The sequence below is a fragment of the Miscanthus floridulus genome, chromosome 10, assembly GCF_019320115.1.
Source record: "Miscanthus floridulus cultivar M001 chromosome 10, ASM1932011v1, whole genome shotgun sequence".
Taxonomy (NCBI): domain Eukaryota; kingdom Viridiplantae; phylum Streptophyta; class Magnoliopsida; order Poales; family Poaceae; genus Miscanthus; species Miscanthus floridulus.
Genome location: NC_089589.1, coordinates 23,848,190 through 23,863,799, shown reverse-complemented (window position 1 = coordinate 23,863,799; position 15,610 = coordinate 23,848,190). Strand labels below are relative to the sequence as shown.

The 15,610-nt window shown below is 43.5% G+C and overlaps 1 protein-coding gene across 1 annotated transcript; it reads left to right on the top strand.

Moving 5' to 3' along the window:
• Positions 1–11,293: 11,293 nt before the first annotated feature.
• Positions 11,294–11,776, top strand: LOC136488218 (uncharacterized). The gene has a single exon (XM_066485224.1). It carries the CDS (start codon positions 11,294–11,296, stop codon positions 11,774–11,776), a length of 483 nt encoding a protein of 160 aa, XP_066341321.1.
• Positions 11,777–15,610: the final 3,834 nt, after the last annotated feature.

Sequence of the window (15,610 nt, the reverse complement as noted above, 5' to 3'; positions counted from 1 at the left end):
TCACCTCGGAATCAAATGATGAACGCAATGATTTTTACCGAGGTTCACTTGCTTACCGGCAAGCTAGTCCTCGTTGTGGTGATTCACTCACTTGGAGGTTCACGCGCTGATTGGCATCACTCGCCAAACCCTCAATAGGGTGCCGCACAACCAACACAAGATGAGGATCACACAAGCCACAAGCAATTTACTAGAGTACCTTTTGGCGCTCCGCCGGGGAAAGGTCAAGAACCCCTCACAATCACTACGATTGGAGTCGGAGACAATCACCACCTCCACTCAACGATCCTCGCTGCTCCAAGCCGTCTAGGTGGCGGCAACCACCAAGAGTAACAAGCTAAATCCGCAGCGAAACACAATCACCAAGTGCCTCTAGATGCAATCACTCAAGTAATGCACTTGGATCACTCCCAAACTCACTATGATGATGAATCAATGATCTAGATGAGTGGGAGGGCTTTGACTAAGCTCACAAGTATGCTATGTCAATAAAAATGGCCAAGAGAGTGATCTTGAACCGGCCATGGGGCTTAAATAGAAGCCCCCACGAAATAGAGCCGTTATACCCCTTCACTGAGCATAACACGGGCTGACCGGACGCTCCGGTCAGGTGACCGGACGCTGAGACCCGAGCGTCCGGTCGCTCGCTATCAGCCACGCATCTAGACTCAACGGTCATCTGCCTTGACCGGACGCTGCTCTTCGAACTGACCGGGCGCTGGACCCTCAACGTCCGGTCGATTACAGTAAGGGTCGAAATCCTATTTTTGCCAACCGGACGCGTCCGGTCATGCTTGACCGGACCCAGCCAGCGTCCGGTCACACTGTGACTTCTTACTGTGCCGACTAACAACACAACGGACGCAGCCCATCAGCGTCCGATCACTGAGCGACCCAGCGTTCGGTCATGAGACTGAAACACACGCCCTCTGCTGCCACTGACTGGACGCGCCGGTCCAACTGAGACCAGCGTCCGATCACTTACAGTGACCTCTGTCTTTTCTGTCTAGGGAGCCGGTGGCACCGTCGGACTGTCCGCACTCTACGGGCGGACACTCTGCCGGTGGAGTTTCTTACCCTTGCACCCAAACTTCACCACCCTTGATCAAATGTGCTGACCACCAAGTGTATCACCTTGTGCACATGTGTTAGCATTTTCACAAACATTTTCAAGGGTGTTAGTACTTCACTAGATCCTAAATGCATATGCAATGAGTTAGAGCATCTAGTGGCACTTTGATAACCGCATTCCGATACGAGTTTCACCCCTCTTAATAGTATGGCTATCAAATCTAAATGTGATCACACTCTCTAAGTGTCTTGATCACCAAAACAAAATAGCTCCTACAAGTTATACCTTTGCCTTGAGCTTTTTGTTTTTCTCTTTCTTCTTTCCAAGTCGAAGCGCTTGATCATCACCATGCCATCATCCTCATCATGTTGTGACCTTCATTTGCTTCACCACTTGGAGTGTGCTACCTATCTCATGATCACTTGATAAACTAGGTTAGCACTTAGGATTTCATCAATTCACCAAAACCAAACTAGAGCTTTCAACCGGCCCCCGCACCGCCGTTCCTAGCCACACGCTCCTCTTCTTCGACGCCGACACCCGTGCACTGCCCCACGCCGGAGCACTCCCCACCACGCCGGAGCACTCCCCACGCCGAAGCACCGCCGAGGCCTTCAGGAGCGTGCGGACAGCTGCTTTCCCACCCCCACGGTGAGTGCGTGGCTTACTGCCCGCTAAGTGTTTGATGAAATGAAATGCCCCATGGTTGTTGTGTTCCCAATAGCAGCTGAAATGGACTTCGTAATAGCTAGTCTGGTTCTGGTGTTATCTACAATCTCATCTTAATTAATTTTACAATCCTTAGGTTTATTGAATCCCTAGCTAGGAACCTTGATATGGTCCTTGAAATATGCTTGTAGAAACTTTCTGGTGTTTTGATAGGGTCCTACTTTATTTGACTGGTCATGTTGGTTAATTACAATGACTTTCCTATTTCCTTTCTGTTGTAGATGTTTTGCTTTGACCTTTCATCTAATATTTTCTTATATATACTACAAGAAATTATTTATTTCTTGTATAAGTTTTAGTATATTTTAAAAATAATGCTATTTTTAGAGACCTGTTGTCACATTCCTAGACCGCCAAATCACACTAGAGCAATATTTGATTGTTTGGGGATTCAATTTTAGGGGGAATGTATAGCATGCTTAAAAAAGGCATCTATAGATGTTTGTTCTAGAAAAAAAAAGTTAAAAACAACTTTTAAAATTGGCTCGGCAGCAGCCGCAAGTATGATTATTAAACCACATTGATCTCCGAATAATAAACAGTCCAATTATTGAGGTAATTTTTTATCATGTCAAGGATAAAGAACATTAAATAGATTTAGTTTAGTCATATAACTTGAATAATAACTCTTGTTCAGTGAGTTACCATTACCACTTACCACATGCCTAATTTACTTAAATGTATAGGCAACCATGGCATGGTATGTAGTTCATGTTGGTCACATGTCTGGGATTTATCGAACCTGGGAAGATTGCTATGCTCAAGTCAATCGCTACCCTAGTAATTTGCACAAAAAATACAACACAGAAGCTGAAGCTTTGAGGGCCTACTATAGTCATCAGGACTACCTTGCAAACCATGGGCAACCGGCCTACTATGGTCCAATGAATGCAAACCATGGCCATCCGCTGGCACTGGAGATCGAAGAGAAGCCACCCGCCGGAGATGTGAAGATTAGGAGAATTGCTCCTTGGTCTTGGAAAGATGTCATGCTTTTATTTATGGCTATGGTCATCGCTTTTCTTATTTGGAAGTTGATGTAGGCTTAGTTTCGTAGAAGAGTAGGTGGACTTTGTTGTATGTGGTCAATCAAACAATGAATTTGTTCTAGGTGAACATATGCTATTATTTGACTTTGTTGTATGTGGACTTATTATTAGACTTTGCATTAAACATATTATATATATATGAACATATGCTATTAGTAGTTGTCCGCGGCCAAAACTAACCATGATCGTGTCACAGCCATGACTCATCGTCGCCTGTTACCCCATCATCGAAGAACTGATCGGCAACAAGAAGTGGCTGATATCGCTGGGACGGGAGAGCCGCATGATCCGACAAACGGTGATGGTGTCAATCAGGTCAGTGAGAATGAGCAGCCATGGACCCCGTCCGGCCTGCTCGATCTAGGTCAAAATGACCAATGTGGCCAGGTTACTTTGGTATCATGTCACTATGTAGCCACACACGCTAATCAATTGAGAGGGTCATAGCTTACTTGGTGTCTCTAGCAGGGGCCTCCGCTGGCCGAGGAGCCAGAGGGTTCGGGTAGCAGGAAGGCCAGATCCAAGCGAGGCGTGTCAAAGATTCCTGTTGGTAGGAATGCACACTGGCACATTACTGAGTTCAATGAATTCGAGGATCCACTCTCACCACCTATAGCTTTGACCAAATACAAGACTATCCTCGGGTTATTTGTTAGGGACTTCATCCTGATTAAGTACAGGAAGTGGATTGGGAAAGATGATGACCGGTGGAGGGTTCCCGAAAGCGAGAAGGATTACATATGGGATGTCAAGATCCCAAAGTATTTCACTTTCCTAGCCAAGTATGATACAGAGTTAGTCAAGAAAAAAGCAAAAGAAATCATGGGGACATGCTTCAAGAATTTCAAGGGGACATTGTACAAGAATTTTGTCCTCCAAAATAAAGAGCCAGATTTCGATGGTGGACAGTTTAGCAAGCAGAAGGACTTCTGGCAGGATTTCAAGGAATACAGGTTATCCGAGGAGTATTTAGAACTGTGTAGGAGGAACAAGGAGAATTCATAGAAAGCGATGAATCCCCATCATCTCGGCTCTCGTGGCTACGCCAAAAAGATGCCAGAATTTGAAGCAGAACTTCAAAAGATGGATCGCCTTCCTGAGGAAGGCGTTCAGGTTGAGACCGCCAATTGGGAGCCCAGATCGGTATTATACTGTATGGGGAGAAATGTATGGCACGCCGAGGACGGGAGCTTTAGCTCCTCAAATCAACCCATGAGCGAACTCATCCAGAGGATCTCCCAGGTAACTAAGGAGGTGAGGCAAGGGACTCGCACTTCTAATAGGGAGAAAGATGTGCTCACCCAAGCACTCGGAAGCAAGGAGCACCTTGGTTGCACTAGAGGAACCGGTGTTGTTCCTTGGAAACTAGCATTCCCCCAAGAATCTAACACTTACCGAAGCCGCTCGTGGGGTAGAGCGGAACAGGAGGCAGAGTATTTGAGGCGACTAGAAGAGATGGAAGACAGAATGGAAGCACATATTGAGGCGACTGTTGAAGCGTGAGTCGAGCAAATTTTGCTATCCAAGGGGTCAGGAGTACCACAAAACCCTACTACTACTGGTGCCTTTAGCCCACAGTTTAGGGGTTGCAGCAGCTGTGGATCGACCCCGCTCGATGAAGAAGAGTCGAATGTGCCTCATCCGGTGGACGGCATCACTGAAGCCGTCAATGTCAGGTTGTACATCCGTCAGGAATGGACAAAGGACAAGGTGGCACTTGGCCAGGCCAGGCCTGGCCTGTGGGAGACGTGACAATTAATGGCCGCCCAATTCCATAGGGGTACGCTCGCATCACCATTGGCAGAATACTTGATAAGAAGTTTAATAAGATACCCATTGAGTACCCCGTAGCGGAAGATAGGCCGAAACTTGGTCAAAACAAGGGCTCTCAAGTGGCCTGGCGCAAGCGCTTCATTAAGCTTGACCATTAATTGTCCTCTGATGATGAGGACGATTGCGAGTCTTTGCCCACCCGCGATGATCACTCACCATATCCCAACAGAGATCACTCTCCTCATCCGGAGCCATCACCCTCAGGAAGACAAAGGTCTCCTTCTATTCCTCCTCGTCCAACTCCATCTTCATCAGCCCCGAGAAAAGAGACTCCTCCTCCTCCTCCTCCACCTCCTCCTCCATCTTCATCAGCGCCGGGAAAGCAGAATTCTCATCGCCATCCTCCTCCTCCTCCACCTCAGCCCAAAACAAGATCAAGGACATCCTCGCAGTCACAGAAAAGGTCCTTGGATTCGGTCGCTAATGCTCCCAAAGTGGACCAACAGAAAAGAAAAAGGCTGTTCAGTGGCAGCATTACCACCTTGATGAAAGAAAAATTTACATCACACATCTCGAAGGAAGATTGTGTTAGTTTCTTCAATATTTGTGCCTCACTGCCTTCGCATTTGTTGAAGTCCGAATTCGAAAGGCAAACACAGAATAAATACGCTACAACAAGAGACGAAGAAATACACAATAAAGATTTGAGGAACATTATGAAGTACGTCGAAGACAACCCAGGATTAACCATGGAAGAGGCCACGAACATCTATTATGATGTACAAGGGACGGGAACACCGGCAATGAAGTATGAAAGGGGCAATCTTTTGGTTCCTGATGACGAGTATAAAAATCTGACCACATATATGCTCTAGTTGTCATGAATATTACATGGCTCAAGCAACAGAGACGGGCGATTTTGGTTTTGAGGTTATTATCCGTTCGCCACATGTTTTCCATTATCCCGAAGAAGAGAAGTTCGATGTCGAGTGGGAGTGCTTGTTCTAGCTATACCAGAAACGCTCCCTCGATGTTCAAATGTTGACGCTGTGGACTATGTAAGTACCCTACACGCGCGATATTACAATTAACTACTCTCTCGAGACAAATTGTTAACTTTTGAGCACTTCCCATGATTTTATGTAGGTGTATATCAAAATTTTGCATTGTAAAAAGCAAATGGGATCACATAGGCTTAGTCAATGAGAGGACATGTCTAGGCCTCTATGGATGTGACGTGGAAGACCTGAAACAGAGATTGATTACTGTTTTCGACGAATTCACGATGAAGAAGAAAACCCACATACTTCTAGCCTACAACTACGAGTATGTGTTCTCGGCTTTTAATTTTATGCTTCTTTTTTTGTTAAGATTATTCGATAATTAGGATTCTGTGATTGCAGCAACCATTTCGTCTTCATTTGTGTTAATCTTGCCAAAAATCTGATCGAGGTTGGGACTCGAAGAAAAAACCATTTCATCATCTGGATGCACTTGTGGCAGTGCTGAATTAGTAAGCGATCCTAATAACATATTATTTTCTAATCACACATACCGCTTTCTAATGTTTCTCCCTTTAATGTTGCTCAGTGTCCGAAGAAGACAGATCGGTGGGACGCAGGTCCCATTTAAGGTTGTCGAAATAGAGGGGAAGTACCTATCACAGCCGGCGGGAAACAATGAATGCGGGTTTTATGTAATGTGGGCAATGCTTTGCTACATCGGTGGAAAATCGGAAGAAGCCGATAAGTTGGTGTGTATAATCCCCATTTCATTTATGTCTGTTAATAATTCAACAAAATGATTTACTGTTCCTCTTTGGATATCATCTTTTTTGAATGACAGCGCAAGAAATATAACCACGGAAGGCTGTTAGACATAGAGATCGTCGCACTGCAATCGGAGCTCGCAAAGTTCATCTTAGCTGAGGTATTGGAAAAAGATGGAGTATTTTTCATTGCACAATCCGTGAAGTACAATGACCAGTATGGCCTAGAGCGGCTCGCCAGATTATTGTAAGAAGTCTGAGAAGCATTGCACAATCTGTGAAGTCCGAGAACATTTCTTTTTTGTTTTGAGGGATCGAGATCTAGATATAACATTTGAACTGTAACTGTAACATTTGTAATATTTAATATTGATGGATCTGTCGTCTACGTAGCGTATATAAAGCGAAACCCGATTCCATGAAAAAAATATAAATTAGAATCAATTATAAAACAATAAAATGCGAATGGGCCATCACTGCCCGTTATCAACAAACCGACAGTGTTGTCTTGCTCAACACTGTCGGCTTGAGCCATGAACCAACAGTGTTGGCTTGCTCAACACTGCCGGTTTGGTCCATGAACCGACAGTGTTGGACTGCTCAACATTGCCGGCTTGAGCCATGAACCGACAGTGTTGTCTTGCTCAACACTCCCGGTTTGAGCCATGCACCGACAGTGTTAGACTGCTCAACACTGCCGGCTTGAGCCATGAACCGACAGTGTTCTCTTGCTCAACACTGCCGGCTTGAGCCATGAACCGACAGTGTAGGCTTGCTCAACACTGTTGGGTTGAGCCAAGAACCGACACCCTTGAAGCAATCATCATTGTCGGTTGGGACTACAAACCGGCAGTGTTGTTTAACTAGACATTGTCGGGTCAAGCCAGTAACCGACACTGTTGCCTGTAGATCAGTGTCGGTTTTTAAGAACCGACAGTGATCACTATACCACAGCCTATCTACAGCGTCCTACGGTAGGTCGCTATAAGTCAGTACAGCGACCTACGGTAGGTCGCTATATACATATAGCGTCCGACTTGACGCGTGGGTATAAGTGGCGTCGCTATAAGTTATAGCATCCGACCTTAATTATAGCGACCGACCATTCGACGGTACGTTAAAGATATACCGACCGACTGTTCGACGGCAAGTACATACTTATAGCGACTATTGGTCAGACGCTATATATTATATAGCGTCCAACTATCTGACACTATCAATACAAAAAATTAACAGCATAATTATTCATTAACCTCAGTATCAGTACTAAGCATACAATCAATGAACCATATATAAAATCATCAATTCCATTTTGGACAATATACACAATTATGACAATGAAGCTCATCATAGCTCACAATTATATCATTATATCATATCCATAAGCTCAACTTGGAGAAACAAGTTACATAAGACAGTTTGGCCATCAAGATAGAATAATGCATAGCTCATATATAGATGTTTGCACTAGTTGCACAGTTTACATCTCATGGTTTGCTCGCACTCATTACAATTCATCACTTAAACAAAAGCATTCATCTCTAGTTGGAATGTCCAAAAGCATTCATATCTAGTTAGAATGTCCAAAATAATGCATTGGCCATGCGAAATTCTATCCAATTGCTTCCTGCATGCATCAGGCCCCCCTAGCCATTACCTCCCACCTGCAAATAAAAGATATAATAAACTGATAGTTCCAATCCAAATAGCAGCTAAGATGTAATTCGGCTAAGTAACATGCTTTTGATTTGGCTACCTAAATAGCGTGTAGATTTCAGTACTAGTACTACAAATATTCTAAAACTGACCATAATTTTTTCTTGACCATACCAAGCTGGTGCTACTTGCATTCATAGCCCTTCTCTGGGCACACAAATACAGAGGTAAAAGTGACAAGAAATTGCTGAGTACATGTAAATAAATAGTTGGGAGAAGTTGTTAGTAGTGATGTAGTAAAGTGAGGTAGGGCTTCACAAGGCTTGCATTACAGTGACCGACATCACTATTCAAATCTAACCTATAAACTTGGCAAGTCATCCAGCGCAAATGGACAACTTACAATTTCATCAAGATAAGGTCAAAACTGATTTCGAAAGGAGAAACAGCAAGAAAAAAACAGTGAACTACAAATTTGTTAACCAAGATGGGAAAATGACAGTATAATTTCATCAATATAGGTTCCAACCAGGTTCACAAAGAAAAATGACCGAAAATTAGAAGCTGCAAGTTCTTTACCGTAAGGGAAATGGAAAACTACAAAATCGTTAACTAATGAGTGGAAACTAACAAACTCTGTGATTTGATTAAGATAAGGTACAAACCAATTTGAAGACAAAAAGGACACAAACTCACAAGCTAAATTTTTTTAAGGTAATATGTTAATAGCAAGTTACAATAGATGGAAACTGACAATCTAAATGCAGTGGAGGCAAATCAAGAAATTGCAAGCATGTTATAATGAAAGCATGCAATCCATAAATATAATTAAGTAATGGTACAACCTGAGAGTATACAAATGCTTAAGCAAAAGGTGCAACTGACAATTTAGAAATGTGTCAATAAACAGGTGCAAACATACAGTCCTAAAATGTTCCAAGCAACAGCATACAAACCGATAATATACAAGTTCGTTATGCGGTAACCGACCACTGACAGTCTACAATGCTGTGATAAATTTTGCTAGTAAACCTCTAACTTTCCACCAGATTTTTTTCATGGAAACCATTTGGCACGCATTTAAATTGTTCTTCCAATCTATAGTATTCAGCCTTACGCAACTTTATAGTCATCATTTATTATTTATATAATGGAAATAAAAGAAGATATATAAAAGTAATAAAATAGGTGCATGTTGTTTGGGGTGGAGATGTAAGTATGGTCCAACTATAGTAGAGAGAATTTACTTGCTAGAATCAATAAGCTTAATATGTAACCTCCTCTAACTTCCCAACAAGACCTTCAAAAAACCCTTCCCACAATTCTCTTATAAATCCGCTAGCATCTAGTCATACACAACTTTATAGACACTTTCTACAACAACAGAAATAAGAAATGGACATATAGGTAGTTAAAAAAGACTAGGCACATGTGTGTACGTCACTAGGTTAAGATGGAAGCACGTGGTGCCAGCTAACTGCAATCATTTACTCATGTCGCCTTACACCTCAATATTTCTAGGTAAACAACCTCATTACCACATGTGGGCTAGGCAACGATGGTGGTGAATCTGGTGATACGATGATGAACAAGGTGTCCATGCCATCCTCAGAGCTAGGGGAGTAAGGAGCACCATTCACCTCTACTGAAGGAGCACCAGTCACGCAAGTAGGTTCAGAGTAGAATTTGGCTAAGTTCACCATGCTAGGATTTGTTGCAACACTCCAACAAAATCTACGAATTATTATAATTCATTAAGATTGGTTTGCAACAGAGGCGTTGATGCATTGATGATACGTAGAAGGAGCATGCTTGTCTACAAAACTCTGCATTTGGGTTCCATGACTCCAGCACAATATGGTACTCCTGTCCTGTCCATGTACAGTGCTTATCCAAATTGGAGAGATTTTATATGAGTGGCAGCTAAGTTTAAGGGTTGGGGTTGGGGTTGTTGTCACACTTATTGCACTTTCTTTATTTATGAAATGGTAGCTCTCATGTACATGTATTTGAGAAAAAAAAAGAGTAAAATTCTCTAGATGGAAAACCTACAATCTACGATTTTGTTGAGATAAGGTGAAAACAATTTGTAAAGAAAAATGTCTCAAACCATCTACATGTTCTTTACAATAAGGGGTAAATGCCAAACTATAGATCGTTAACCAACGAGATGGAAATTGACAACCTACGACTTCAGTGAGATAAGGTACAAAGTTCACTACTGTATGGGGAAAATGACAAACTACAGATTCATTAAGCAATTAGATGAATTTCATTGAGACAATGTGTGAACAAATTCACAAAGAGAAAAGGGCACAAATCAACAAAGTACAATACAAGTTCTTTATTTTAAGGAAAAAATGGCTAACTATAGATTCATTAACCAATGAGATGGAAGTACGGAATTGACAATCTACAACTTCAGTGAGATAAGGCGCAAACTGATGATTTGCAAAGAGAAACGGTGCAAACCAATAAGGTACAAGTTAACTACACTAAAAGGAAATCGACAAACTATAGATTCACTAACTAGCAAGATGAAAACCGACAACCTATCACTTCATCACATAAGGAGCATATTGGTTTTCTTTGAGAAAGGTGCAAACCGACAACATACAAATTCAAAACGGTTAGGGAAAAACGACAAACTATAGATTCGTTAACTAACGGGATTGAAACCGACAATCTATGACTTCATTAATGTAAAGTGCGAAGCGACTGCAAAGAGAAATGGCGCAGAAACTACAGGTTCTTTATGGAAAGAGGAAACGACTAACTATAGATTCATTAACCAACAAGATGGAAACCGACATGCCTTCATTGAGTAAAAAGGCACAAATTGATATGCAAAGAGAAATATTGCAAGTTGACAAGCTACATGTTCAGTACAGTAAGAGGAAATATATACCAAACTATATATAGATTCGTTAATAATCAACAAGATGGAAACCAATAATTTACAACTTCATTGAGATAAGGTGCAAACCCTCGGCTACAAGTTTCTATGGGGTAAGATGGAAATAAACAAGTTACATAGCATTTCATTAGCCAATGGATAGAAACCAGCAATCTACAATGCAACAGACGCAAATCAACAATCTACAAGTACAATCTTCAAATGCATATATTATGAAGCATGTGCAAAACAACATTCTACAAAGTTCAGTATGCAATAGGTGGACACCGCCAAAGCACGTACCTGGTGAAGCTCGTATCTCAGGATGTGGGCTTGGGGAAGGAGTCAGGATGTGGGCTTGGGCAAGGAGTCGCGAAGAAGGTTGCCCGTTCAGTAGGCACGCTCGCGCCGGGGGCACCTTGCTGGCCGGGCGCACAGCAGATGACGAAGGGGCCGCGCCGGTGGGGCGCGCCGTGGACGCCAGGCGTGGTGCCGGTGGGAGGCTGGGGGCTCGCGCCGGGGGCACCCTGCTGGCCGAGCGCTGCGCGGATGACGAAGGGGCCCTGCCGGTGGAGCGCGCCGCGGACGCCGGGCGTGGGGCTGGTGGGGGGTTGGGGACCGCGCCGGGGGCGCCAGGGACCCGCTGGGTTGCCGCGCTAGGGTGGCGGGGGGTTGGGGCGGGGGCCGCGCCCGGGGCGCCGGAGACGCCTGGGTTGCCGCGCTGGGGCGGCGGGGCTTCGGTGGTTGGCGGGGGTGGGGGGCGCCGCGCACTGGGGCGGCGGGGGAGATGGGAAGGGGTGGCGGCTGGCAAGGGGAAATTGGAGACGGACTAGGGTTTTTCCAAATACAGTCTGCTATGAGTCAAAAAAAATCTATTATGACGGGTGGGATCCACTAAATTTTAGGCGGCAACTGAGGTAGAGAGAGCGCCAACTCTGTGCGAATCAAGTTAGGCCCATCTGCGCGCGCGCCAATCTAGTATACCGACCGACCTACTGACCCAAACAAAAAGATATACTGACCGACCGATTGACGGTATACAAAAACAACAATACTGTCCGACCGTCAGACGAAAAAATAAGATATTGCGACCAACCGTTGGTCACAAACTTATAGCGACGGACCGTCCAATGGCATTTCGTTATTTTTAGCGACCCTAAGTCGGACGTCAGTTTGGGCTGTGGTATAGTGGATGTCAACCCCACATCACTGCCGGTATGCCACTATCGGTTCAAAATCCGGCAGTGAAGGGGGTTTTTGAACCGGCAGTGATGTTCAGATCTGGGGTAGTGATAACAACATCTATGACATAAAATGAGCACATTATGAAAATATATTCTACAGTAAATCGAATGATACTAATTTGATACCATAAATCTTAACGTTCTTTTTTAGATATTCGGTCAAAGTTTAAAAAGATTGACTTAAGATAATTCTAGAAATCTATTTATTCAGGGACAGAGGGAGTACGTGGGTAATTTGGATACTAATTTATGGGTTATTTTAAACTATAGTTCATAAATGGCACATGTGCATAATTCATATGTAATTTAGAGAGTTAATTTGAGTTTGCATGTGCTTGATGAAAATTACCTCCTCTTTATTTATGTATAATAATTTGGTTCGACAGCACATGTGAATCTTGTCTGTTTGTCTCTCATATTTTATTAACATATTAACCTTCTATCAGATTTTTCTATTAATATATTTACTAACCATAGACCTGATGGGTACTACAGATATGATAACAAATTAATACACTACCAAGTGAACGTGATTAATGGGATTCATCTGATATTTTATTAACTAATTGTAAATGTCGGTATGTAATTTGATATTTTATTAATGCGTATATTTTGATCTATTAAAATAGATATTTTATTAACTAACTATAAACGTCGTTACTACAGATAAGATATTTTGGTAATGCATTACCAAGTGACATGATTAAGTAAGTTCAAGTCATCTTATATTTTACTAACAATTGTGAATGTCGATATTTTATTAATACATATATTTTGTTTTATTACTACAGATATTTTATTAACTAACTACAAACGTCGGTACTGTATATACAATATTTTAATAGTGCATTACTAAGTGACGTAATTAATAGGATTCATCCCATATTTTATTAACTAACCGTGAAGGTTAAACGCTCAAGTTTTATTCACTACGGGATACTGATTAATTACCGAGTGTGATAAACACTCGGCAAATATGGATAAACACTCGGTAAATTGTTTACCGAGTGCCACACTCGGTAAACATGACTCGGTAAACAACGACTCGGTAAAGTTAGTTTACCGAGTGTCAACTAACGGGGCACTCGGAGAATAAATCTTACCGAGTGCTACGCCGGCACTCGGTAAACAACTACGACGTGACGGTCGTCAGTCCCCAAACTTGCCGTTAACGGCGTACTTTACCGAGTGTTAGACATAGCACTCGGTAAACAGATAACCATTTTCATGATTAAAACAATTCCGCAAATATTTTTCCCTAATATAGTTTACCGAGTGTACCAGTAACACTCGGTAAAAGTGTAACTCGTTAACCGAGTGTTCCACTCGGTAAAAAATGGCACATATATCCGAGTGGGGTTGTGGCACTCGGTAAAAAATGGCACCACTCGGCAAAATTAACAGAATCAGAACCAATTTGGTTCTGTTCTCTGTTTTACCGAGTGTCACACTCGGTAAACATGACCATTACCGAGTGTAACACTCGGTAAAACTTGTCCACAGTATTTTTTTTTGTTTGTTTCAGTGCATATCCAGCCACAATTAACAACAATTATAACAGAATATCACAGTTACCAACAGATAGACAATATATATCACATATATGTCCACAAATGTCACATCCACTCATTATAACCAACATATAGCTACAACAAATGTCACAAGCACAATGCAAAGTCCACAAACACCATCAACATGTCCAAAGTCCACAAAGTTCAACCCACTTCTAAGTTCAACATACAAACAAGTGAAACATGGTCCTGTCACATGGTCGGAGCCCTACCGAGAAACGGAGACAAGTCCAAGTCTTGATCGTTGTTCGATCCAGCTGTAGAAGGTCCCTGGAATGAGGGAGCAAAAGAAAATAAACATATTTGTCAATTAATCATAAGGTAGTATGCCAAATTCAAATATTCCTTCGAAAGACCAGTTAACAGTGACATCAATATATAGGCATATAATAGATAACACATATCAAGTTAGTTGCTGTTTAGGTCTCCTCTATGTGCAAGATATCGTCACACATGGTCGAGTAGACTGAACATGAATTGGGCAAACACCTATGTACTCATGTAGAACCTAACATGATGCCTTTCAAGGTCTGAACAATATTACTAATAATCTAACTTATACATGTATGTATCCTACTCTCTTCTAGGTTCTAACATGATAGTGTTGACTGTAGCACAATCTGAACTGAAAAAGCCTTTCAAGATGAAGAGTGACTCACAGGAGTGCCGTCGCGCGGAGGTGGAGGCACCAACGGTATCATCGGCGGCGGCGGAGGCGGTGGAGGCTGGCCTATGCTCTGAGAAAAGCTGGCCATGTACTCGTACCAGGCCTTCTGCGACTGCTGGAAGGCCTCAAGCTGGGCCTGCACTCGCGCCCTCTCCTGTGCCAACTCGGCCTGGTGCGATAGCTGGAGGGCCTGAAACTGGCTCTGTGAGGCCTGCTGTGACTCCTGCAGGGCTTCAATCTGGGCCTACAATTATTTATCACATAGTTAGAATGCAAATAAAGAACGGGTAGAAAATGAATGGACAACGAATGCAACAGAACTAACCTGGAGTGCTACCACCTGGGGCTGTGAGCGTGGTCGTATGGCCGGGCTCGAACTCGTGCTCCGGGCTCTAATCTGGGCGAGTGTCTGAGTGTTGGCCGTGTCTATGGTGCTGTTGCCCATATAGTACCTCCCGTGTGGCTTACCTGGTCCCAACCTCATGACGATGTCACCCTCGAGGTCAGCGGTGCTCGGATCAAATTCTGGCCCATGGATCTCTCTCGCCATCGCCGTGTACTCACTGAGGCGACTGTGCACGCTCAGGTTACTGTATGCCTCGGGCGGGTCCTCCGGGTTGTAGACGAGGTCGGGGTCCTTTGCCTTGCCCTTGTGTGCCAAGGCATATGCCTTGAACGAGGCGCACTCCTGGCCGGGGTGGAACCGCGTCTGCAGGAAGCACAACAATAAGATATTATGCATTCAGAAGTTAGCGTAGCAACAACGAAATGAAATCCGCGTACATATCTGGCTGCATATTCCTTGAGGGTAGTGGGCCCTTGTTTGTGCGAGGAACCCTGCATCATCGCACGGCAACGTGAGCGTACGGCGTGATATTGCTCGTACTCCTCACTCAACCACGTGTCCACAATGGCCTCCCAGCAGTTGTCCATCCCCGCACACCAAGCAGGAGGCACCTGCACGTACACGAGCACATGACAAATCATAAATCAATTTTAGTGCAATTAATCACAGACGATGTAATCTCATGTTTACCGTCAAGTATTGCTCCTTAGTTAGGGGCAGGTGCACTGCCTGCGCTCTGGTGACTCTGTTTCCTCTGCGGGCATGGTAAATTCTTCTACACAGGAGCTTTGTCTCGTAGAAGAGGTCCTGCACTCGGTGAACACAGACTCTGTTCACCA